Source organism: Rhinopithecus roxellana, chromosome 14 (assembly GCF_007565055.1).
Source record: "Rhinopithecus roxellana isolate Shanxi Qingling chromosome 14, ASM756505v1, whole genome shotgun sequence".
Taxonomy (NCBI): Eukaryota; Metazoa; Chordata; class Mammalia; order Primates; family Cercopithecidae; genus Rhinopithecus; species Rhinopithecus roxellana.
In genome coordinates, this window is record NC_044562.1 from 60,616,501 (window position 1) to 60,641,823 (window position 25,323).

The 25,323-nt window shown below is 47.5% G+C and overlaps 1 protein-coding gene across 1 annotated transcript in view; it reads right to left on the reverse strand.

Annotated features, from left to right (window-relative positions):
• The window catches only part of SCLY (selenocysteine lyase), a 40,076-nt gene that overhangs the window by 1,708 nt on the left and 13,045 nt on the right, over nt 1-25,323 (reverse strand). Inside the window, 7 exon segments of the mRNA XM_010357968.2 lie at nt 740-815; nt 3,393-3,495; nt 3,967-4,050; nt 6,667-6,703; nt 15,764-15,870; nt 16,895-17,059; nt 17,268-17,395. Coding sequence (XP_010356270.2) covers nt 740-815; nt 3,393-3,495; nt 3,967-4,050; nt 6,667-6,703; nt 15,764-15,870; nt 16,895-17,059; nt 17,268-17,395 — 700 coding nt within the window.

Below are 25,323 nucleotides of genomic sequence, written 5' to 3' on the forward strand. Positions count from 1 at the left end.
GGGCACTGTCCCCTACCCCCACAGGGCCACGTCCTGCCCCTCCTTTTCCCTGGAGCCGGGTCCACCACTGTCTCGCTCCAGATGCTCCGACACAATTCCTCCTTCCTGACCCTGATGACCACGTGCTGCCGGCCACGGTTCTCTCTCCCCAGAGCCCCGGGTGTTTCTCCTGCATTCACGCCGACCTCCCACAGGCGTCTCACATTGTCAGCAGGCCAGACCCGGAACCGCTTCTCCCCTGCTGCCAGCAGGCCGCTGCTCGGGTGCCCCACGCCCTCTACCCCACAGTCTCCACCAGGCAGGCCACCCGCTCACCTGGACCCGCTATCCCAGAATCTCTGCTGCATCTTGCAGATGGCTGATCTGACACCTGAGTCTGCTCACACCATAGCCCTCAGGGCTCCCCCTTCCATGAGATTTAAGTAAGCACTGACACTCGGGCCATCCCCTCCCCAACCCACCCCACTCCTCCCCAGCCCCAGCCACGCTGCCCCTCCAGGCCCTGCTACCCCTGCCTTCAGAACTGAGCACGAGAAGCCCTCTTTTCCCGCACAAGTCCTAGTCCTTCGGATGGCAGTTTAGAAGTCACTTCTTCCAGGAAGCCCTCCCTCTGCCCCTCCTAGGACCCAGACTGGGCCATCCTTCACGAGCCAGAGTGCGGCCCAGTGGCCACCTGCCCACCACACCCAGTGCCCGGAAGACCCCTAGGCCCTGGACTGGGTTTGTGAAGAGCACTTACTGGTCCCCATGGTCTGAGTGGCACGCGGCCCCCACACTGGCCAGCAGCACTCGGCACTGCGCAAGCACCTTGTGGCCTGTGGAGACAGAGTACGCGCCACTGAGATGGGGCTCCAGCCAGGCCGCCCTTCTCTCCCTTCCCAGGGTCCTGCTGGTGTAGGCTGCTTCCCTCCCTCCATGCCACCTACTGGAATTCCAGCACCGGCCATTCTGGCAGCTGGGGAGAGATCTCACAGCAGGAGCCGAAGAAAATGCTTTGTTTCTCCTTTGGCTGCAGAAACGCAGACACTATTCTCCCTCACAAAGCTGGCCTTGAAAATGGCACTCTAGGCCGGGCTCGGTGGCTCAAGCCTGTAATCCCAGCACTTTGGGAGGCAGAGACGGGTGGATCACGAGGTCAGGAGTTCGAGACCATCCTGGCTAACACGGTGAAACCCCGTCTCTACTAAAAAATACAAAAAGCTAGCCGGGCGAGGTGGCGGGCGCCTGTAGTCCCAGCTACTCGGGAGGCTGAGGCAGGAGAATGGCGTAAACCCGGGAGGCGGAGCTTGCAGTGAGCTGAGATCCGGCCACTGCACTCCAGTCCGGGTGACAGAGCGAGACTCCGTCTCAAAAAAAAAAAAAAAGAAAATGGCACTCTAATCAACTGCCTGCGAGGACACCTGGAGTCCTGACCAGCTCCGTCCTTACAAGCTGGCAGTCCCGACAATATCACGTCTCCACCTGTGTTCTGAATTGCAGAGACACGTGGGAGTTCTATTAAGCCAGAAGGCACTTGCCTCTTCTTTCACAAGCACGGCTGATGGAATTAACATGAGAATTTCAGCCAGGCGTAGTGGTTTACACCTGTAATCTCTGCACTCTGGGAGGCCGAGGCAGAAGGATTGCTTGAGCCAGGAGTTTGAGACCAGCCTGGGCAACACAGGGAAACCCTATCTCTACAAAATACTTTTAAAAAATTAGCCATGGCTGGGCATAGTGGCTCACACCTGTGATCCCAGCACTTTGCGGGGCTGAGGCAGGTGGATCACTTGAGGTCAGGAGTTCGAGACCAGCCTGGCCAACATGGCAAAACCCCGTCTCTACTAAAAATACAAAAATTAGCCGGGTGTGGTGGCAGGTACCTGTAATCCCAGCTACTTTGGAGGCTGAAGCAGGAGAATTGCTTGAACCCGGGAGGCGGAGGTTGCAGTGAGCCGAGATCGTGCCACTGTACTCCAGCCTGGGCAATAAGAGTGAAACTCCGTCTCAAAAAAAAAAAAAAAATGTTAGCCAGGTGTGGTGGTGCATGCCTGTAGTCCCAGCTACTAGGGAGGCTGATCACTTGAACCCAGGAGGTCAAGGCTACAGTGGGGCTGTGATTACATCACAGCACTACAGCCTGGGTGACGAAAAAGTGAGACCCTGAATCCAAAAATAAATATATAAAATGAGAATCTCTGTCTCATTTAAAGTAACACAGGTCGTCACTGAATACAAAGTCTGACCCCAGAACAAGGGGAATGTTGACAGAGAACTCTCCTTTCCATGGTGAGGAATCTGAGATGGTCAAGGAAACCCAGGCTTCATTGCCTACAAGAACGCATTTCAGCCCAGGTTCTCATGAACGCAGCCATCATGACGGTTACCCACGGGCTCTTCTTCATGGACCAAACACGACTGCTGGGTTTCTCCGCATGATCCAGGAAGAAGAAAGAAGCAACACCTTCATCTTCTAAGAAGTCAAAACCTCGTCTACAGAGGCAGCTCATCGTGATCTCAGGGCTGCTATAACCTGCTCCCAAATGACACGTGGCTGGTCAACGACCTGGACTTCCACTCTCATGGAGTCAGGGCAGACCAGGTTTCAGGTGCATCTGGGACAGGGGTGACCCTAACTGCTCCTAGCCGAGGCAGATGCCGCAGGAAATCCACATTTGTACTTGATCCTTACTCTGCCAGTTATTTTTATTGTTTTTTTGTTTGTTTGAGACGGACAGAGTCTCACTCACTCTGTTGCCCAAGTTGGAGTGCAGTGGCTCAATCTTGGCTCACTATAACCTCCAGGTTCAAGTAATTCTTCTGCCTCAGCCTCCCGAGTAGCTGGGACTACAGGTGCACACCACTATGCCCGGCTAAGTTTTTGTAGTTTTTGGTAGAGATGGGGTTTCTCCATGTTGGCCAGGCTGGTCTCAATCTCTTGACCTTGTGATCAGCCTGCCTCAGCCTCCGAAAATGCTAGGATTACAGGCCTGAGCCACTGTGCCCAGCCTCTGCCAGTTTTTAAAACTGATCGCCTCCCCTTTCCCTTACTCTAATAAAATATTTAATAAAAACTGCCAACAAAATAGACAAATGTCTAAAATTTAATGTTACTTCCTTCCCTGACAGCTTTTGGGGCGGTGCTAATGCCAGACATGAAAGTTCGCCACGGTCCACATCCCAGCAGCAGCAAAATGAGCCAAGTCAGGGAGAGGAGGGGCTGGCAGCAAGAGCCCGATGGACCATAGCACAGCCACCTGAGCCTGCTCTCAGCAACCCCAGCAAGGCCCTCTGACAGCCCAAGCCGTGTCATGCTCAGGGCAGGGAGAGTGGGAGTCGCTGGCTCGGACCAGAACCCATGCACCGCGGGAGCTATGCTAACACTCGGAGAGACCAGGGTGAGGGGCCGTCACCTTGAAGCCGGGGTCCCCGGACGGAGAAGTTGCAGGTATTGGGAAGCCGCTGGGTCCCTGGAAACTGGCTATTCAGATGGATTCTCTTCTGACCGAATTCAGCCTGAAAAAAAAGTGAAATATTTGGTGACCTTCAAAGACACCACCATCAGCAACTGTTTGAAATTTAGACTTTTCCAGAAACACAAGCTCAGCAGGTGCATACTTTTCAATCAGCATCTACCCAGAATAGTTATGGGGACAGACTATGGAAAGCAAAGTTAATTAGGAGAAAAACCAAATATTCAGAAACATGTGAACCTTCCACATAAACCATGAAGCACACCACCTCTGCATATCTGATCATGTGTCTCTGAAAAAGATCATGTCCCTGGCCTGGGGTCCCACTTTCGGGGTTTCCGATCCCAATGTGCTTCCCACCAGTTCTTTCTTCCCTCACTGCATCCTGACGAGTTCCAGGCTACGCTGCAATCCCCACAGGTCCTGGGGTCCAGGAGCACCAGGCCCCCCCTCTCTCCAGGCACCTGCCCCACACACCCTCCCTCTCCCGGTACCCACCCCACACTGTGCTCACTTCCAGCCTCTCCTCCAGGTAGTCGCGGATGTCCCTCATGTGGGCCTCGTAAGCCTCGCAGTTCTGGGTCACCAGCTCCGCGGCCTGGGGGCAGACACACGAGTGGGAGCACAATTCTTGCAAAACAAAGGAGGGCAAAAAAGCTTTCAACAGCACAGGCAGCATTTCCTGAAACCGCTCATTCTCCTGACAGTCACAGACAGACCATATTTTTTGAGTGCTGCCACTTGGAGGGTGTGGAAGTGCCACAGAAATTGACTTCACCAGGCACTTCCTGACAGCGCCAGGCACTGGAGATGCCCCAGCAAAGCAGCCCTGAAGGGGATCCCAACCCTTGAGGAGCCAGCATCCAAGAGGCAGACGGACAAAAGCAGGGGCGGGGGGAACAGACTCCTACCCACCAGTCAGCGCTGTGAAGGGACCTCGCAGGCCCGAGGTGGGGTGGTGACAGATGGCTGCACAAGAGCACAGAGTGGCGTCTCAGCAAGGGCTTTGCAGCGGAGAGTCATTCTGTCTCTAGAACAGAGGGGCCTGGTGTGGCGGGTGGAGTGTGCAGAGCGGGTGAAGGCCCAGGGACAGATCCACAGGCCCTGCAGGCCTGGCCACAGGGCAGACGCAGTGAGGCTCTGAGGGAGGGATGCGATGGTCTGACTGGCCTGTGTTGGTCACTCTGTGGCTGTGTGGACAACGGCAGCAGCAGGCCCCCAGGAGGCCATGGCAGGCATCCAGACCCTTGGTCTAAGATTAGTGGCCATGAAAATGGACATGAGGCCGGTAGTGGGTGTATTCTGGAGTCCAGACTGACAGGACAGGTGCTGTATGAGAGGGAGGGGACGATGACAAGGAAGGACTGAGGGCATCTCCCGAACTTCAGAGGCAAGAACCTGGATAGTGGGAGGTACCCAGGGTGGGAAGAGGGTGGAGAGCAGTCGGGACAGGCTTTGAACTGAGAGGAATGGGTCTCTCAGGAGATGGGCCAGGGCCTAGCTGAGATGTCAAGTTCAAAGGCAGGAGCACAGGCTAGCATCACAGTGACAGGACGGAGGGATCCACGAGGGTGCAGGTGCAGGGAAGGGCCGCCAGCACGAAACCAAGGCAGAAAGGAATGGGTGGGGGAAAGAATGTTGGGGAGGGCGTGTGCAGGATGGAGTCCAGGCTGGGCAGCAGAGGGGGGCTGTCTAACGCGCTGGTGGCATTGGGGTCTGGGCGAAGCTGAAGAACCAGCGGGGGTGTGGTGCTGGGGCTGAGACCAAGCTGTGGCACTTGTGCTGTTACAGGTGCAGATGCAGCCGCAGGAGCACGGAGAAGGTCAGGGGCTGGGGGACTTCGAGCACTGTGAGCTGAGGCTCTATTGAGGAAGCTGTTACCATGATTCCCATCTGGCAGGGGGGACAGCCAGGACTCAGGGAGTTCTAGCGACCTGACCCAAGGCACAGGGTGAGTGAAACTTCAAGCCAGGATTTGAACCCTGGTATTTCAAAGCCTGTGGACCGCACCACTACTTCATCATTCAGTTCAGTATGAGCAGGTACTGGACTCCACTTAAAACACACTCTTCCGGCCGGGTGCGGTGGCTCACACCTGTAATCCCAGCACTTTGGGAGGCCAAGGCGGGTAGATCACCTGAGGTCAGGAGTTCGAGACCAGCTGGCCAACATGATGAAACCCTGTCTCTACTAAAAATACAAAAATTAGCCGGGCACGGTGGTGCATGCCTGTAGTTCCAGCTACTTGGAGGCTGAAGTGGGAGAATCTCTTGAACCTGGGAGGTGGAGGCTGCAGTGAGTCAAGATCACGCCACTGCACTCCAGCCTGGGTGACAGAGTGAGACTCCGTCTCAAACAAACAAAAACACTCTTCCTTCTAGTAAATGTAGCCTTAGTTACCACTGTTACTAATTTTGAATATTCTAAGTAACAGGGAATCCATTCATATTCTTCCCAAGGCCCGGCCTCCTGGGCGCCAAGCCCTTTCTCTGTACTGGGGATACTGAGGCCAAGCCCCTGCTCTCGTGGAGCTGACAAGCCCCTTCGAAGGGGAAGCAGGAGGTGACGCATACATCTGAACACACTACAGAGAAACATCAGATAGGGGAAATAAAGCAGTGTCAGGGATAGAGCGTGACAGCAGGGGACATGGGGGGACCAATGTAGCTGTGGTTCATGGAGGGGTGCTTGAAGGTGGTGGCCTTTAAGCAGAGGCCTGCACAGCGAGGCAGCAGCCTGCAGATGCCGAGGCGTGACCAGTACCCCTGCCTTCGCACAGCAAAACCTGAGTCTGGTTACTGTCGCAGAAGCAGGACAGGCCCCAGTGGAGGGCTGGCGGCAGGTGCTGGATTGGCCACCCCACAGACCATTCGGGGACAGAAGGTCGATGGTCTGGGGGCTGCCAACGCCTTTGGGAATGGTGAACCTGCGGCCTGACGTTTCACCTCTGCTGTAAGATATCACTGTTTCTTACGTCAGAAGAGACAGAGACAAGGAGTTTTTCCCTTTTAAATGCTAAGCAAGTGCCACTAATCCACAGATCTGAAAAAGTACAGATCTCTGGGTTGATAAATCAGACTCCAGGCTTTTTCTTGTCAGTCCGTTTATGAGATCACGAATATGATCTCCCTAAAGCCCTGGATTCCTGCTAGAGCCACAGGGGTCACTGATGACAAAGCAATCAACTCATCTCCTCCAGCTCACCAGGGCTCACCTTCCCAAGGCCGGCAATCATTGGGGTGTTCTCTGTCCTGTAAGAAACAAGGGATTCAGCAAGAATAAACAAATGTCTCAGGAAGGAATCCTGTCTCCATGAAAGTCATTGTGTTAAAACAAAATAAACTCACGCTCCATCTTTCCTAAGCATGCACCATGTGGCTATCGCAATGGCAGCTGCAGGCCCCAGAAACCTCCCCTGCCAAGTTTGCACTTGCCCTGGCCCAGTGAAGATCAACAAGGCCCACTGTGGGTGACGCGCTGGGTGTTCACTGTGACAATTCTATCTGGATCCTTTTCCTACCCAAAGCAAGCACTCTTCCTCCCGCAGGCCCCAGGCACAGCTCTCCTTAGTCCTCACTGCCAAACCAGTACAGTATGGAACAGGGGAGAACCCTTTGTTCTCAACATTTCAGGCATCAGCAAACAAGAGGGGTGTGTGTGTGTGCACGCGTGTGGGCGGGTGGGTGTGCGCACACAGATGGCCAAGAGACCCCTAAAGACAATGGCTTCCATACTCTGACCTAACAAACTGAAAACCAGAACTCATTACCCTATTTTCAGGAAAAAAAATTCACTTAATCATTTCTTCATTTTTTTTTTGAGACGGGGTCTCACACTGTTGCCCAGGCTGGAGTGCAGCGGATCTCGACTCACTGCAACCTCCACCTCCCGGGTTCAAGTGACTCTCCTGCCTCAGCCTCCTGAGTATCTGCGATTACAGGCACACGCCACCATGCCTGGCTAAGTAGAGATAGGGTTTTTTTTTTTTGTTATTATACTTTAAGTTCTAGGGTACATGTGCGCAACGTGCAGGTTTGTTACATATGTATACATGCGCCATGTTGGTGTGCTGCACCCATTAACTCGTCATTTACATTAGATGTATCTCCTAATGCTATCCCTCCCCCCTCCCCCTACCCCACAACAGGCCCCGGTGTGTGATGTTCCCCGCTCTGTGTCCAAGTGATCTCACTGTTCAATTCCCACCTATGAGTGAGAACATGCGGTGTTTGGTTTTCTGTTCTTGCGAGTCTGCTGAGAATGATGGTTTCCAGCTGCATCCATGTCCCTACAAAGGACACGAACTCATCCTTTGTTATGGCTGCATAGCACTCCATGGTGTATATGTGCCACATTTTCTTAATCCAGTCTATCGCTGATGGACATTTGGGTTGATTCCAAGTCTTTGCTATTGTGAATAGTGCCACAATAAACATACGTGTGCATGTGTGTTTATAGCAGCATGATTTATAATCCTTTGGGTATATCCCCAGTAATGGGATGGCTGGGTCAGATGGTATTTCTAGTTCTAGATCCTTGAGGAACCACCACACTGTCTTCCACAATTGTTGAACTAGTTTACAGTCCCACCAACAGTGTAAAAGTGTTCCTATTTCTCCACATCCTCTCCAGCACCTGTGGGTGCTTTTTAATGACTGCCATTCTAACTGGTGTGACAGGGTATCTCATTGTGGTTTTGATTCGCATTTCTCTGATGGCCTGTGATGATGAGCATTTTTTCATGTGTCCGCTTGCTATGTAAATGTCTTCTTCTGAGAAGTGAGAGACAGGGTTTCACCATGTTGGTCAGGCTGGTCTTGAACTCCTCACCTCGTAATTCACTGGCCTCGGCCTCCCAAAGTGCTGGGATTAAAGGCATGAGCCACTGTGCCCAGCCCAGTAATTTAAGTTTGGCTGAACAAAGTTTTCTTAAACCTCTGGACCCGGCTATTGCTTGTTTACCAGTAGACATTTTCTCTGTGCCCTCACCAGCATTTGGTGGTGTCTCTATTCTTATTTTAGCCGTCCTTATAGGAGTTAGTGATATCTGGTGGTTTTAATTTGCATTTCCCCAATAACTAATGCTGTTGAACATCTTTTCCTGTACTTGTTACGTGGGTCTTGTCTTTGGTGAAATGTCTGTTTATATTTTTTGCCTATTTTCTGATTGAATTTATTGTATTATTTTTGCTGTTGAGTTTTGCAAGTTCTTGATATATTCTAGATACCATTCCTTTGTGAGGTAAGTCATTTGAAAATATTTTTTCCTAGATTTAGCTTATCTTCCCATACTCTTAATATGGTCTTTCCCAGAGCAAAAGCTTTAAATTCTGATGAAGTCTAATTTATCCGTTTTTCCTTTTATGGATGCTTTTGGTGTCAAGTCTAAGAACTCTTTGCCTAGTTCTAGAACTTGAAGATTTTCTCCTATTTTTAAGCAGTTTTATTGCTTTATGTTTTTCATTTAATTTCATGATCTATTTTGAGATACTATTTTATGAGGTGTAAGACAGGGGTGTCCAATCCTTTGGCTTCCCGAGGCCACAGTGGAAGAATTCCCACATATAAAATACAGCAACGACAGCTGATGAGCTTAAAAATTAAAAAAAAATCGCAAAAAAAACCCAAAACAAAACAATGTTTTAAGAAAGTTTATGCATTTGTGTTGGGCTACATTCAAAGCTGTCCTGGGCCACATGCAGCTGCAGGCCGCAGGTTGGAAAAGCTTGGTGTCAGACTTGGGTCAAGGTTAATTTTTTGCCTATGGATAACTAACTGCCTTGGCACCATCTGTTGAAAGGCTAACTTGCCATCTGCTGAATGGCTGACTTTCATCTGCTGAATTAATTTGCGTCTCCTGTGGTTGTATCTGCACCCGTATCTCATATGGGCCTATTTCTGTTTGGGTCTATTCTCCTCCACTGATCTACTTGCTGGCATTTTGACAGAAATTGTTAGGCCTGTGTATCCATTTGGAGAGAACTGACATCTTTGGTATGTAGAATCTTCCAAACTATGAATATGGGATGTGTTTCTGCTTAGATCTTAACTTCTCTCATCCATGTTATGCTATTTTTAGCATATAAGTCCTTTATATTTTGCTAGTTTATATCTGCGTAATTTTGTTTCATTGTAAATGGTAGTTTGTTTTTTTTTTTTTTTGAGACGGAGTCTCGCTCTGTCGCCCAGGCTGGAGTGCAATGGCCCGATCTCAGCTCACCGCAAGCTCCGCCTCCCGGGTTTACGCCATTCTCCTGCCCCAGCCTCCCGAGTAGCTGGGACTACAGGCGTCCCCACCTCGCCCAGCTAGTTTTTTGTATTTTTTAGTGGAGACAGGGTTTCACCGTGTTAGCCAGGATGGTCTCCATCTCCTGACCTCGTGATCCGCCCGTCTCGGCCTCCCAAAGTGGTAGGATTACAGGCTTGAGCCACTGCACCCAGTCGTAAATGGTATTATATTTTTAATGTTACTGTCCACTTGTTCATTACCATTATATAAAAATAAGACAGATTTTTGCATGTTTATCTTGTGTCCTGCAACCTTGCTATACTCACTTATTAGTTCTAGGAGTTTTCTTGTACATTCCTTGGGATTTTCTTTATAGACAATTGTGTGATCTGATTAGAAACAATTTTACCTCTTCCATTCTGATCTATATGCCTTTTGCTTCCTTTTCAGGCCTTACTGCGCTGACCAGAACTTCCACCACTATGTTGGATAAGTGTGGTGACAGTGAACATCCTTGCTTTGTTCCCCCAGCCACAGGAGTAAAACATTGAGGCTTTGACCACTAAGAACGATGTTAGCTGTAGGTTTTATGTCGACGTTCTTTATCAGGTTAAGAAAGTTCCCCACTAATCCTATTATTCTGAGTTTTTAACATGACTGGTTGAATTTTGTCAAATGCTTCTGCTGCATCAAATACGAACATGTTATCTTCTTTATTCATTAGCTTGTTAATATGGTAGATTACATTGATTAAATTTTTTTATTTTTGTAGAGATGGGTCTTGCAGTTCACCTAGGCTGGCCTTGAACTCCTGGCCTCAAGTGATCCACTTGCCTTGGCATCCCAAAGTACTGGAGGATTATAGGCATGAGCCACCGTGCCCCGCCTTGATTGCATTTTTCCTTTCTTTCTTTTTTTTTTTTGAGACAGTCTTGCTCTGTTGCCTAGGCTGAAGTGTGGTGGTGCCATCTCAGCTCACTGCAACCTCTGTTACCCAGGTTCAAGTGATTCTTGTGCCTCAGCTTTCCAAGTAGCTGGGATTACAAGCGTCTGTCACCACACCTGGCTAATTTTTGTATTTGAAATAGAGATGAGGTTTCACCATGTTGGCCAGGCTGGGCCCGAACTCCTGACTTCAAGTGATCCACCCGCCTTGGCCTCCCAAAGTTCTGGGATTGCAGGCTTGAGCTACCACTCCCGGCTCTAGATTGCATTTTGAATACTGAACCACCCTTGCATCTGTGGAATAAATGCCACTTGGTCACAGTGTATCATTATTTTTTTGAGACAGAGTGTCACTCTGTCACCCAGACTGGAGTGTCGTGGTGTGATCATAGCTCAACGCAGACTCGACCTCCCAGGCTTACTCAAGCAATCCTCCTATCTCAGCCTCCCAAGTAGCTGGGACTATAGGCATGTACCACCATGCCCAGCTAATTTTTTTATTTTTTGAAGAGGGGTCTCACTATGTTGCCCAGTCTGGTCTTGAACTCCTGGGCTCAAGTGATCCCGATTCCCCTGCCTCAGCCTCCCAAAGTGCTGGGATTACATGCATGAACCACCACACCCTGCTGTATATAATTCTTTTTATGTATTGCTGAATTCTATTTGTAGACATTTTGTTAAATATTTTTTGCATCACAATTCATGATGATGTTGGGCTGTAAAGGATTTTTTCATACTGTCTTTACCTGGTTTTAGTATGAGGATCTAGGTTCATCAAATGAACTGGGAAGTTGTCCTTCCTCTTTATTTTCTGGAAGAGACTGTATAGAAATGTTAATTCTTCTTTAAACAAAGAATTCTTCGATACAATTCTCTAGTGAAACCACTGGGCCTGAAGACTTCTCTTTGTGGAGTTTTAAAGCTATAAGTTCAATTTCCTAATGGTTATAGAGCTATTCAAATGATTTATTTTATATCAAGTGAATTGTGGTAGTTTGTGCTTTTTGAGGAAGTGGTCAGTTTCATCTAAGTTGTCAACTTCCTATGTGTAGAGCTGTTTGTGGCATTCCCTTCTTATCCTTTTGATGGCTGCAGGGCCTGGAGTGACACTCCTTGTTTCATTCCTGATGTTATAACTTCTCTGTTTTTTTGGTTAGTCTTGCTAGAGGTCTGTCCTGGGCTCAAGGAATCCTACCATCTATCTCAGCCTCCCAAGTAGCTGAGACTACAGGCCTGTGCCACCACATACAGCTTTTTTTTTTTTTTTTTTTTTTTTGGTAGAAACAAGATTTCACTATGTTGCTCAGGCTGGTCTTGAACTCCTGGCCTCAAGCAATCTGCCTGCCTTGGCCTCTCAAAGTGCTGGGATTAGAAATGTGAGCCACCACGCCCAGCTAATGGTTTTTTTTTTTTTTTTTTTTTTTTTTTTCCAGACGGAGTTTCACTCTTGTTGCCCAGGCTGGAGTGCAATGGTGCGATCTTGGCTCACTACAACCTCTGCCTCCCGGGTTCAAGTGATTCTCCTGCCTCAGTCTCCCTAGTAGCTGGGATTACAGGCATGTGCCACCACACCTGGCTCATTTTGTATTTTTAATAGAGACGGGGTTTCTCCATGTTGGTTAGACTGGTCTCAAACTTCTGACCTCAGGTGATCCGCCCGCCTTGATCTCCCAAAGTGCTGGGATAACAGGTGTTAGCCACCGTGCCTGGCCAATATTGTCTTTTTTTTAAAGAGACAGGCTCTTGCTCTGTTGCCCAGGCTGGAGTGCAATGGCGTGGTCATAGCTCACTGTAGCCTCGAACTTCTGGGCTTGAGTGATCCTCCCCCGCTCAGCCTCCTGAGTAGCTAGGACTACAGGCACGCACTGCCATGTCGGCTAATTAAAAAAATTTTTTTGAGAGATGAGATCTTGCTATGTTGCCCAGGCTGGTCCTGAACTCCTGTCCTCAAGCAATCCTCTTGCCTTGGCCTCCCAAAGCAGTGGGATTATAGGTGTGAGCCGCCGTGCCAGCCTGAGTTGTCTTTTTGAAAGTTCCAGTGAAGCACAGACCTCATCTCCTTTTATGTTCCTTTACTTTGCCTTTCTGTAATTATTTTAAATATGTCCTTTATGTACATTTTGAACCACAGGAGATATTGCTATGATTTTTGCTTATGCTATCAAACATAATTCAGAAAACTCTAAAGGAGAAGGAAAGCCTATTCTATTTGGTGACAAATTCTTAGTTTTCCTTCATCTGAGAATATTCTGATTACTTCTTCATTCCTGAAAGATATATTCACTGGGTACAGGATTCTGGCTTGATGGTTTTCTTTGAGCACTTGAAGAAAAATAATTGTGTCCCTTTCTTCTGGGCTTTCTGGTTTCTGATGAGACCACTGTCATTCAAATTCTTTTCCCTTATTGGTGAAGTGTCATCTTTCTCTGACTGCTTTCAAGAATTCTCTCTTTCATTTTTAGAAGTCTAATCGTATGTCTGGCATGGATTTCTCTGGGTTTATGCTATTTGGGGTTTGCTCAGTTTCTTGATTCTGTACGTTTATGTCTCTTGCCAAATTCAGGAAATTTTTTAGCTATTATTTCTTCAAGTACCTTTGCAGGCTGTTATCTTTCTCTGTTTCAGGGGATTTCAATGAAACGAATGTTGTGTCATTTGTTATCGTCTCACAGGTCCCTGCAGCTCTATTTTAAACCCCATTATTTTTTTGAGACAGAGTCTCGCTCTGTTGCCCAGGCTGGAGTGCAGTGGTGCGATCTCGGCTCGCTGCAACCTCTGCCTCCTAGGTTCAAGGGATTCTCCTGCCTCAGTCTCCCATGTAGCTGGGACTACAGGCACGTGCCACCAAGACCGGCTAATTTTTTGTATTTTTTTTTTCAGTAGAGATGGGGTTTCACTGTGTTAGCCAGGATGGTCTCGATCTCCTGACCCGTGATCCGCTCCCCTCGGCCTCCCAAAGCGCTGGGATTGCAGGTGTGAGCCACCATGCCCGGCCGAAGCCCCACTCTCTTTCTTCTCTATTTCTATTGTTTTGTCTTTCGGCTCACAGATTTCCTTCCCTATCCTCTTATTTTTCTATTAAGCCCATCCACTGAGCTTTATATTTTGGCTACTGCAGTTCTTAGTTCTACAATTTCCAATTTTCATTTAGTTCTTCTTTTATGTTGTCCTCTTTGCTGACACTTCGTTTCACTTGTTTCAAGTGTGTTCACAATTTCTCATTGAAGCATTTTTACTGTGTCTGCTGTAAAATATTTGTTAGATAATTTTAACGTCATCATCTTAGTGCAGGCACGCATTATTGTTCATTCAATTTCAGACCTTTCTAGTTCTTGGTATGATGAAATGATTTTCACTTGAAACCGGGACATTTTTGCCTTACGTTATGAGAATCTGGATCTTATTCAACCTTTCTGTTTTGGCTGGCATTTTCCGACGTTGCGCTGGCAGGAGAAGGGGTATGCCACTCATTACTGCCAACTGGAAGTAGAAGTCTAGGTTTCTTTTTTCTTTTTTTTTTTTTGAGATGGAGTCTCTCTGTCACCCAGGCTGGAGTGCAGTGGCACGATCTTGACTTACTGCAACCTCCGCCTCCTGGGTTCAAGTGATTCTCCTGCCTCAGCCTCCAAGTAGCTGGGACTACAGGCATGCACCACCACGCCTGGCTAATTTTGTGTACTTTTAGTAGAGATGGGGTTTCACCGTGTTAGCCAGGATGGTCTCGATCTTCTGACCTTGTGATCTGCCTGCCTTGGCCTCCCAAAGTGCTGGGATCACAGGCGTGAGCCACCGCGCCTGGCCTTTTTTTTTTTTTTTTTTTTGAGACAGAGTCTCGCTCTGTCACCCAGGCTGGACAGTGGTACAGTGGTGCCATCTCGGCTCACTGCAACCTCAGCCTCCCAGGTTCAAGCAATTCTCCTGCCTCAGCTTCCCGAGTAGCTGGGATTACAGGCATGCACCACCACACCTGGCTAATTTCTATATTTTTAGTAAAGACAAGGTTTCACCATCTTGGCCAGGCTGGTCTCAAACTCCTGACCCCAAGTGATCTGCCCACCTCGGCCTCCCAAAGTGCTGGGATTACAGGCATGAGCCTATGCCTGGTCAATGTCTAGATTTTTCACTTGGCTGATGTTGACACCCAATGGGAGGACACTCCCTGTGACTGACAGGTGTGGGTCCAAGATCCCTATATGGTCTCTGCTGACACTATGGTGGGGGTGCCTAAGTCCTGGTTCTCTACCTCGCCTTCTTGACACACCCGGGGGCGGTGTGGGATGCCTTGTTACAGCCCGTATTGGCGGAAGTCTGGGTTTCCCGCTCCATCTTTGCATGCGTGGATAGGTGTGGCCACACAATATCCTCTGTAGCATCTGGCTAGAGTAAAGCAGGTGTTGTCTACAAGTGTTCTGTCTTACTAAGGCCATTCCTTTCCTGGTCCACTGACTAGAGAGGACAGGCTTTGGTTGGGGCAATTTGTGTCTGCCCTTACTGGCATTTCAGGTTTGCCAGCCTCTCCAGCACTAAGTGTGGGATATATAAGGTGAGAAGAAAACCCGGGAACTCACCTCACCTCCTCCACCCCCACCTCCACCCCCACCTCCACCCCCACCCCCACCCCCACCCCCACCCCCACCCCCACCCCCACCCCCACCTCTACGCTGTTACTGTTTCTGCCTCTTGTTAACAAGTTTCTAACAAAAGGTGTAGTGGGGCAACAACTAATTTCCCAGTTCACGTCACTGTACCCAGAGGGGACACAGGAGCTATCAGAAAGGAGACCAGGGTGCTTCCGTGTGGCCCCGAAGTTAAAACAGCAGCAGGCCTCAGCCATGAAGGGTCCAACAGTTATCTCTTCAGTGGGCTGGGCCAAAATTACAAGGGGAATTGCATGCGTTGGAGCAGTTAAAAGAAACAGAGATTTCCTTCATTGCTTTCAATCATTCCCAAAGAGGCTGCAGGTCCTGTAAGTCCTCGGCGTGAAATCAGTCAGTGGAGTCAGTTCTGACAGCGGCAGTGTGGACACTGCTACAGAGCCTCCACGAGACAGGGAAATGGCGCCATGTTTCTTTACAATGTCACTGCTCTACAAATGCCATGGTCAGTAGGTCAGAGACTTGTTAACTTTCTGCCTTACCCTGGCCTGAAATTCCATTCTTGTCCACCTCCAAACAGCATAGGGTAGAGTGGGGTAAATTCACCAAGTCCTCGTACATAAAGTGCGCCAATCCTGGGACCATAAAACTGGAAGGAAAAGTTGGTCATTTATTCAACAAGAACTTTCCAAGGACCTACTCTGTAGACACGCCAAGTGCTTAGAGGCACACAGGAGAAATGCTCTGCGATGCACAGTGCTTCCTTGGGGTGCCTCTGAGTGTCATCCCCTTTTGACATGCAGAGTCACAAAAGCCTTCGGGGCAGGGTGGAACCCCAAACTAGGAGGCAGCGCAGGTGCTAGACTCTTGTGCCCAGCTCTGTGGCAGGCAGCTCTCCCTCGCACATCATGTGATAGAATTTGGACAAGGATCTCAAATCATATGGATCACGGTTTAAAAAAAGAGAAAGAGAATGCATAAATAGAGAGGGGTTGGAACTAGCAGTTGGCCACGGCCTTTCCTGCAAATGATTCCATGTTTCCAACTGACACAGTGCAGAACTCTGGAGTGCCACAGTGTCAGGCCACCAGAGATACTCCTTTGGAAACCAGCTGAGGACTGTGCTTCAAAATTGAGTACTAAAAATATCTCAGGACCTGGTAAGCTGCCAGAAAGATGTACAAAATTTCAGAAGGGTCTTCACTGTTAACTCTTTCCCCCATACTCCCACCTTAAAGATAGCTAGTAAGTTTTTGTTGAGGAGCCGCATCTGAAATCACGTTAGAGAAAGCAACAATTTCCTGTCCCCACATCTTCTACCCCACGCCCTCTGCATATGCTCTGTCCGCTGCAGAGACACTCGCTGCCTGGCCGAACCCCCTGCCTTACTCTGCCTGAGATCTCGACGTCTCCTCCCCTAGCTTGGTCTACCACCCCACCCTGCCCTATGTGGGTTGGGCACCCCCATCATCCCTGCCATGGCATTCAGCCTGGCCTGCTGGCCATGTGGGGCTCCTCTCTTAAAGCTCCTGAGGACAGGGATCCCGTGTTGCTCCTTGCAGTGCCCCCAAGGCCTGGCTCACAGTGGGCAGTGAGGCTTACGGACCGAGGAGTGAACAGCCACCTGCGCAGCAGACTCTGCCCATAGAGGGAGGAAGCCTCTGCAGACGTACCTTGTGGCCCACGATGGTAAGGAAGTCCACGCCCAGGTCCTCCACATCCACGCGCTGCTTCCCCAAGGCCTGTGCAGCATCTGTGTGCATGAGGATGGGAGGCAGCCCAGTTGCCACCCGTTCCTGGTTCAGGGCTTTAATGCGCTGACTGATTTCAGGGACAGGCTGACGGGGAAAGGAAACAGTTGAATATGTTGCTCCGATTTGATGAAAACTGAATGACAGAAATCAGGAGTAGTGAGCACAGGCCAAATGTTATCAAAGTGAACAGAGAAATGGGAGAGGCCAGAGCTGGGAAACCTGAAACGCCATGAGTCTAAGCCGCAGTTCTTCCCCATGAGCTCTCCTTAAAGAGAAACAAAGGCTGACTCACCATGACAACGCCGGTCTCATTGTTGGCCAGCATGATGGTCACGAGGCGTGTGGTCGGGCGGACAGCTGCGAGGATGTCCTCCACCTCTGCCTGCCCGCTCACCTTGGACACAGGGACAAAGGTGACCGCTGGGAAACAAACATGGGTACCGAACTAAGCTGCACAAATTGATTCCTCGCAAAACTCTATTCCAACAGAGCTTAAAAAAACAGTTTTCTACAACTATAAAAGTAAATTGTTGTCCAAGTTCAGAAGACTATAAAGAAGAATATAAGCCGCCCATCATCATTCGCCCAGCGTCACTGTCGGGTGCTTCAGTGTGAACGCATCTTTAATGTGGCTGCAGTGGGTGGATCTGTGTCGTGGAACCTACGTGCCTTTCTGCTTCTACGGGGACCAAAGGGGAAGTGGCAACAGGGACACAGGCTCTTGCTTTAGGGGAGGGTCCTCGCACACAGCACTTCACTGCCATGTGCTTGGCACCTAGCCAGTGCTGATGAAGCCACTCCTACGCACCAGGCGCTGCCCCAGGCACTGACAGTCTCGCTACTGCGGATGGAAAATGAGCAGAGGAGACAACATTATTTAGCTTTAGTCCTTTGAGTTTAAAATGGTGAAAAACAAATGTATCCACTGCCCGCTCAGGGTCCTACTGAAATGAAAGAGAAAACAGCCACTTCTCCGAATAAGAATCAAATCAAAACAACACCAACAAAGGGTATCTGGCCGGGCGCAGTGGCTCACTTTGGGAGGCCGAGGTGAGCGGACGGCTTGAGCCCAGGGGTTCAAGACCAGCCTGGGCAACATAGGGAGATCACACCACTGCACTCCAGCCTGGGTGACACAGTAACGCACTGTCTCAGATAAAAGGGGGGGCGGTGAGGTATGTGGACCAGGAATTTTGAGGAGTCCCTAAAATGTAGCAAGATGATGGCATTAAATTAACAGTGAAGAGAATACTTAAAGGCAAATCTGAAAGGATCAGTGGCCATGCAAGTTCAGGGTGGACAGCGGGAAGCGCAGGGCAGGGGCCAGCTACCAAGGCCGGCAGAGGACCGTGTCCCAATGTCTGAGCACTCCCTGCTCCCGTACACCAAGTCAGCAGCAGAGGCACTGACCTCAGACTGAGACAGCGCCACTCGCCCAGAGAGGAACGACAGGCACAAGGCAGGCTCCTTGTCTGGGGGAAGGATCTAGAAAAGGGGGAAGAGCTTGAGGCATCTGCTAGGGGACTCAGAGGAGCAAAGCAAAAGCAGCTCTGTCCAGGGAAGTCACAGAGAAAAGTGGGCGGGGTCTGCTGCCACTACCTTATGCACAGCCCACTGTGGGCCCTCCCTTCCTGGGAGACACCTCCTGGGGAAACGCATTGAGAGTTGGAGATGAGCCCTCCCTAGCCCCTACATCAAACAACGAAATGCTTCATCCATCCACAGGAACAATCCAGGATCCCCAAGTCCGAGGAAAAACCAGGATGAACAGGTAAATGACTGATTCTAGATCACACAGAAGCAATCCCAGGAACAGGAAAACTAAAATAATTCTAACTGGTATCTTCAGTGTGTGGAAAAGCAGGAAAAAAGGCAAGCGATAAAAACTGCCTGCAACTGTACTTAAAGAGATAAAGAATGATGACAGTGGCTCATCAAATAGAGAGTCCTCAAGATAAACAAGAGAGAAATTGGCCGGGTGCGGTGGCTCAAGCCTGTAATCCCAGCACTTTGGGAGGCCGAGATGGGTGGATCACGAGGTCAGGAGATCGAGACCATCCTGGCTAACATGGTGAAACCCCGTCTCTACTAAAAAATACAAAAAACTAGCCGGGCGAGGTGGCGGGCGCCTGTAGTCCCAGCTACTCGGGAGGCTGAGGTGGGAGAATTGTGTAAACCCGGGAGGCGGAGCTTGCAGTGAGCTGAGATCCAGCCACGGCACTCCAGCCTGGGTGACAGTACGAGACTCCGTCTCAAAAAAAAAAAAAAAAAACAAGAGAGAAATTATGAAAAAGAACCAAAAGGAAATCGTGGAGTTGGAAAGTACAACCGACATGAAGAATTCACTGGAGGGGGGCTCAAGAGTTTGTTGGAACCGGCAGAAAATACATTTAGTCAACATGAAGGTAGATTTACAGAGATTATGAAATCCAAATATAAGAGAGAAAAACATGAGAAAGATAAACAGAGCCTCAGAGAAATGTGGGACACCATAAGGCACCAAATATGGAAAACAGGAGTAGCAGAAGGGCAGGAGCAAGAGAAAGGGGCAGAAAAACATCTCTGAAGAATAATGGCTGAAAATGTCTCAAATATGATGGAAAACATTCATCTACACACCCAAGAGGCTAAATGAATTCCAGGTAGGATGAGACACAAAGACATTCACTCCCAGACACATGATAATGAAAATGTTGAAAGCCAAAGACAGAGAAAGTATCTTGAAATTCGCACAAGAGATTCTGTCTCAAAAAAATAAAGGGAAAAAAGGGCAGTGTAACTGTATATTGCTTCTCTCAACTGATTTAAAAGCAACTGTATAAAGTAACATAGATATAACTATTTTGTTAGGGCTGTAACACAATATTTCATGATAATAGCACCAAGGAGGTAGGAGGGAGCAGAACTGTCTATTAAGGAAAGACACCAAATGATAATTCAGATCCATGGAACAAATGAAGATAATGTGAAAAGGCAACTAAGAAGGTTACTCGAACAAAATCTATAAACATACACTTGCTCTTTCTTCCCTTAGCTTCCTTAAAAGACATGAAATTGGCCAGGTGCAGTGGCTCATGCCTGTAAGCACTTTGGGAGGCCAAGGCAGGAGGATCACTTGAGCCCAGGAGTTCAAGACCAGTCTGGGCAACATAAGGACACTTTATCTGCACAAAAAAAAAAAAAAAAAATTAGCTGGGTGTGATGGGATATGCCTGTAGTCCCAGCTACTAGGGCAGCTGAGGAGGAAGGATCACTTGAGCCTGGGAAGTTGAGGCTGTAGTGAGTTGTGATTGTGACACCAAACTCCAGCCTGGGTGACAGGGTGGAATCTTGTCAAAAAGAGAAGAGAAGAGAAGAGAGAAGAGAGAAGAGAAGAGAAAAGAAAAGACAGGAAATTAACTAAAATGATGATATTTGTGGCTGGGTGCAGTGGCTCATGCCTGTAATCTCAGCATTTTGGGAGGCCAAGGTGGGCAGATCACTTTAGGCCAGGAGTTCAAGATCAGCCTGTCCAACCTGGAGAAACCCTGTTTCTACTAAAAATACAAAAATTAGATGGGCCTGATCGTACATGCCTGTAATCTCAGCTGCTTGGGAGGCTGAGGCATGAGAATCACTTGAACCTGGGAGGTGGAGGTTGCAGTGAGCCAAGATTGCACCACTGCACTCCAGCTTGGGTGACAGAGCAAGACTGCTTCAAAAAAAAAAAAAAAAAAAAAAATTATAACAATGCACTGTTGAGTTTGTAACATATATAGATGTAATACCCATAACAAGAAAAGCACAAAAAAGAAGAAGGAACAGAACTGTATAGGAGTAACATTTCTACATCTTTCTGGAATTAAGTTAGTATAAATCTGAAGTAAATACTGATAAGTTTATAAGTATATAGTAAGCCCTTGATAACCACTAAGGAAATAACTAATTTAAAAAGTGAAAAAAGCACTAATGAATTTTTTTTTTTTTTTTTTTTGAGATGGGGTCTGGCTCTGTCACCCAGGCTGGAGTGCAGTGGCCGGATCTCAGCTCACTGCAAGCTCCGCCTCCGGGTTCACGCCATTCTCCTGCCTCAGCCTCCTGAGTAGCTGGGACTACAGGCGCCCGCCACCTCGCCCGGCTAGTTTTTTGTATTTTTCAGTAGAGACGGGGTTTCACCATGTTTGCCAGGATGGTCTCGATCTCCTGACCTCGTGATCTGCCCGTCTCGGCCTCCCAAAGTGCTGGGATTACAGGCTTGAGCCACCGCGCCCGGCCAGCACTAATGAATTTTGATGTTAAACTAGAAAATACTCGTTAATGCAAAAGAAAAGAGTAAAGGGGGAAAAGAAAACAAAAATATATGAGATATCTAGAAAACAAAAAGTAAAAATATAGGTGGTAATCCAACTATGTCAATAGCAACATTAAGTGTGAATGATAAAACAATCTAATAAAAAGGCAGAGGCTGTCAGACTAGATTTAAAAAGAACTGGCCGGGTGCTCACGCCTATAATCCCAGCACTTACGGAGGCCGAGGCAGATGGTTCACCTGAGATCAGTTCAAGGTCAGCCTGGCCAACATGGTGAAACCCCGTCTCTACTAAAAATACAAAAATTAGCCGGCCATGATGGCAGGTGCCTGTAGTTCCAGCTACTCAGGAGGCTGAGGCAGGAGAATGGCTTGAACCCAGGAGGCGTAGGTTGCAGTGAGCTGAGATTGTGCCACTGCACTCTATAGCCTAGGCAACAGAGCGAGACTCTATAGCCTAGGCAACAGAGCGAGACTCTGTCTAAAAAAAAAAAAAAAAAACCAAAAAACAAAAAAAGAATCTACAGGAGACCCATGCGTCCTGTTCAGGGCTCTTGGGGTGGGCCTAGTTAACCTTCCCCAAAGGTGACTTTTCCCTTTTCGTATTATTCACATCGAAGATAAGTCTTAGATACTGTATGATGTTCAAGCAGTTTATTCTGGCAGCGCTCTTACAAGATAGCTAGCAGGAGCAGGCAGGTGGCAAGGGTCAGATACATTCAGGCATCATGACTGCCTGACCGAGAGGGTCTCTGTCCAGAGAGCATTCTCAGAGTTTCAGGGATTCTTCCCCGTTCTTATCTTGTATTTAGTCCAGGTCAGTTACCAGGTTTCTCTTCCGTAAGGGAGTTAAGCTATTTTGGTAAGGGTAAGCTTTGTATTTATGGTTTATGAGAGTTCCATCTATGCTGAGGCGGTCTTACCTCCTGGAAATTCCCCAGCCAGGGTTGGAAATCCCTAGGCCATGTTGCGTCATACTGCTAATTGACACATAGTGTCAGCCCTGCATGAGGGGCTACCACTATCATTAATCTTATCGCCACAATATGTCGCTTACACTGTATTACAACATGTCAGATTTAAAGACGTAAATGGATTAAAAGTAAAAGGATGGAAAAAGATAGTTATGCTAGCAGCAACCATAAGACAGTTGGAATGACTATACTTACATAAAATAAAAAGGACTTAAAAAAAGTTACTAGAGATAAAGATGGACATTTTATAATGATAAAAGAACCAGTTCATCCATAATACAAAACAAATATAAATGTATATGCACCTAACAACAGAGCACCAAAATACATGATGCAAAAGCTGACAGGTTTGCAGCGAGAAACTAATTAATAGTGTGATCAACTATTAATCAGACCACCGATTAATAATAGCGGGATCATTCAAAATCACATTTTCAATAATGGATACAATAACTAGGCAGAATTTTAACAAGGGAACAGGGAACAGAAGACTTGAATAACATTATAAATTAAGTAGATCTAACAGACATCTACAAGACACTCCAACCAACAATAGCAGAACATACATTATCCTCCAGTGCACTTGACATATACTCTAGGATAGACTATATGGCTAGGCCACAAAATAAAAAAAATTAGGCCGGGCGCGGTGGCTCAAGCCTGTAATCCCAGCACTTTGGGAGGCCAAGACGGGCGGATCACGAGGTCAGGAGATCGAGACCATCCTGGCTAACACGGTGAAACCCCGTCTCTACTAAAAAATACAAAAATCTAGCCGCGCGAGGTGGCGGGCGCCTGTAGTCCCAGCTACTCGGGAGGCTGAGGCAGGAGAATGGCGGGAACCCAGGGAGGCGGAGCTTGCAGTGAGCGGAGATCCGGCCACTGCACTCCAGCCCCAGCAATAGAGCGAGACTCCGTCTCAAAAAAAAAAAAAAAAAAAAAAAAATTTCAAATCATAACTAATCTTTCACCTTAAGACACTGGAAAAAAAGGAACAAACCAAACCTAAAACAAGTAGAAAGAAAGAACCCATTTATGCCAAGTGTTCCATTATTGGAACACTAAGCTTGTGGGAGTTATTTATATCCTACTGCTCAAGGTTATTGCCAAGGTCTGATTTTTCACACACAAAAAACTTGCAACCTCCGGCATAAATGGGTTAATAAAGATTGGTGTAGAAATTAATAAAATAGAGATTACAAAAATAACACAGGAAAATCAAAAGTTAGTTCTTTAAAGAGTTTAAAAAAGATAAATCTTTAGCTAAATTGATCAAGAGAAAAAAAGAATAAAATTACTAAAATCATGTATGAAAGGGATATATAAATCTTACAGAAATAAAAAAGCATTACTAGAGACTAATATAAACAATGGCATGCCAATAAAATTAGATAACGAATGAAATGCACAAATTCCTAGAAGGACACAAACAACTGAAAATGACTCAAAAGAAATAGAGAGCCTGAATAGACCTATAAAAAGTAAAGAGACTGAATCAGTAACTTGAAAATTCTCCACAGAGAAAAGCCCAGGCCCAGATGTTGTCATTGGCAAACTCTCTCAAATATTTCAAGATGAATGAAAACCAAGTCTTCACAAACCCTTCCAAAAAACAGAAGAGGAGGGAACACTCCCCATGATTTACATGGGGCAAATTTTACCCTGACACTAAACTAGACAAAGACACCACAAGGCAACTATAGACTAATACCTCTTATGAATATTGACAGAAAAATCTTCAGCAAAATAATAGTGAACCAAATCTAAAAACATATGAAAAGGATTAAATGGTTTAACACCCAAAAATTAGTTAAGGTACTACAACATTACAAACTTAATAAAGAACAAAAACTCACATGATCATCTCAATAAATGCAGAAAAAGCATTTAACAAAATCCAACACCCCTTTCGTGATAAAAACACCCAACAAACCAAGCACAGAAGGGAACTTCCTCACCCTGATAAAGGCCATCTATAAAAAACCCACAGCTAACAGTATATGAAATTATGAAAGAATGAATGCCTTCCCTTACAATCAGCAGCAAGAGGCCGGGCGCCATGGCTCAAGCCTGTAATCCCAGCACTTTGGGAGGCCGAGACGGGCGGATCACGAGGTCAGGAGATCGAGACCATCCTGGCTAACATGGTGAAACCCCGTCTCTACTAAAAAATACAAAAAACTAGCCGGGCGAGGTGGCGGGCGCCTGTAGTCCCAGCTACTCGGGAGGCTGAGGCAGGAGAATGGCGTGAACCCGGGAGGCGGAGCTTGCAGTGAGCTGAGATCCGGCCACTGCACTCCAGCCTGGGCGACAGAGCGAGACTCCTTCTCAAAAAAAAAAAAAAAAAAAAAAAAAAACAATCAGCAGCAAGATAAGGATATCCACTCTGGCCACTTCTACTCAACATTGTATGGAGGTCCTAGCCAAGGCAATTAGACAAGAAAATAAAATTAAAGAAATACAAGTTGGACAACAAGAAGTAAAACTATCTCTAGTTGTAGATGATATGATACCCTCTATATAGAAAATCCTAAGGAATCCATTAAAAAACCTATTGAAACTAACAATTAGGCTGGGCATGGTGGTTCACGCCTGTAACCCCAACACTTTGAGAGGCCAAGGTTGGGGTGATCACCTGAGGTCAGGAGTTCGAGACCAGCCTGACCAACATGGTGAAACCCCATCTCTACTAAAAATAACAAAATAAATAAGCTGGGCATGGTGGCACATGCCGTAATCCCAGCCACTTAGGAGGCTGAGGCAGGAGAATTGCTTGAACCCAGAAGGCGGAGGTTGCAGGAGCCAAGATCATTCCATTGCACTCCAGCCTGGGCAACAAGAGTGAAACTCTGCCTCAAAAAAAAAAAAAAAAAAAAAAAAAAAAAAAGACTAACAATTAGAACTAATAAATTCAGCAAAGTTGCAGAATACAAGAGTAACATACAAAATCAACTGTACAGTTGACCCTTGAACAATGTGAGGGTTAGGGGTGTGGCGCAACTCATGCAGCTGAAAATCTGTGTCTAACTTTTGACTCCCCCAAAACTTTTTATTTTTATTTTTAGTTTTTGAGATGGAGTCTTGCT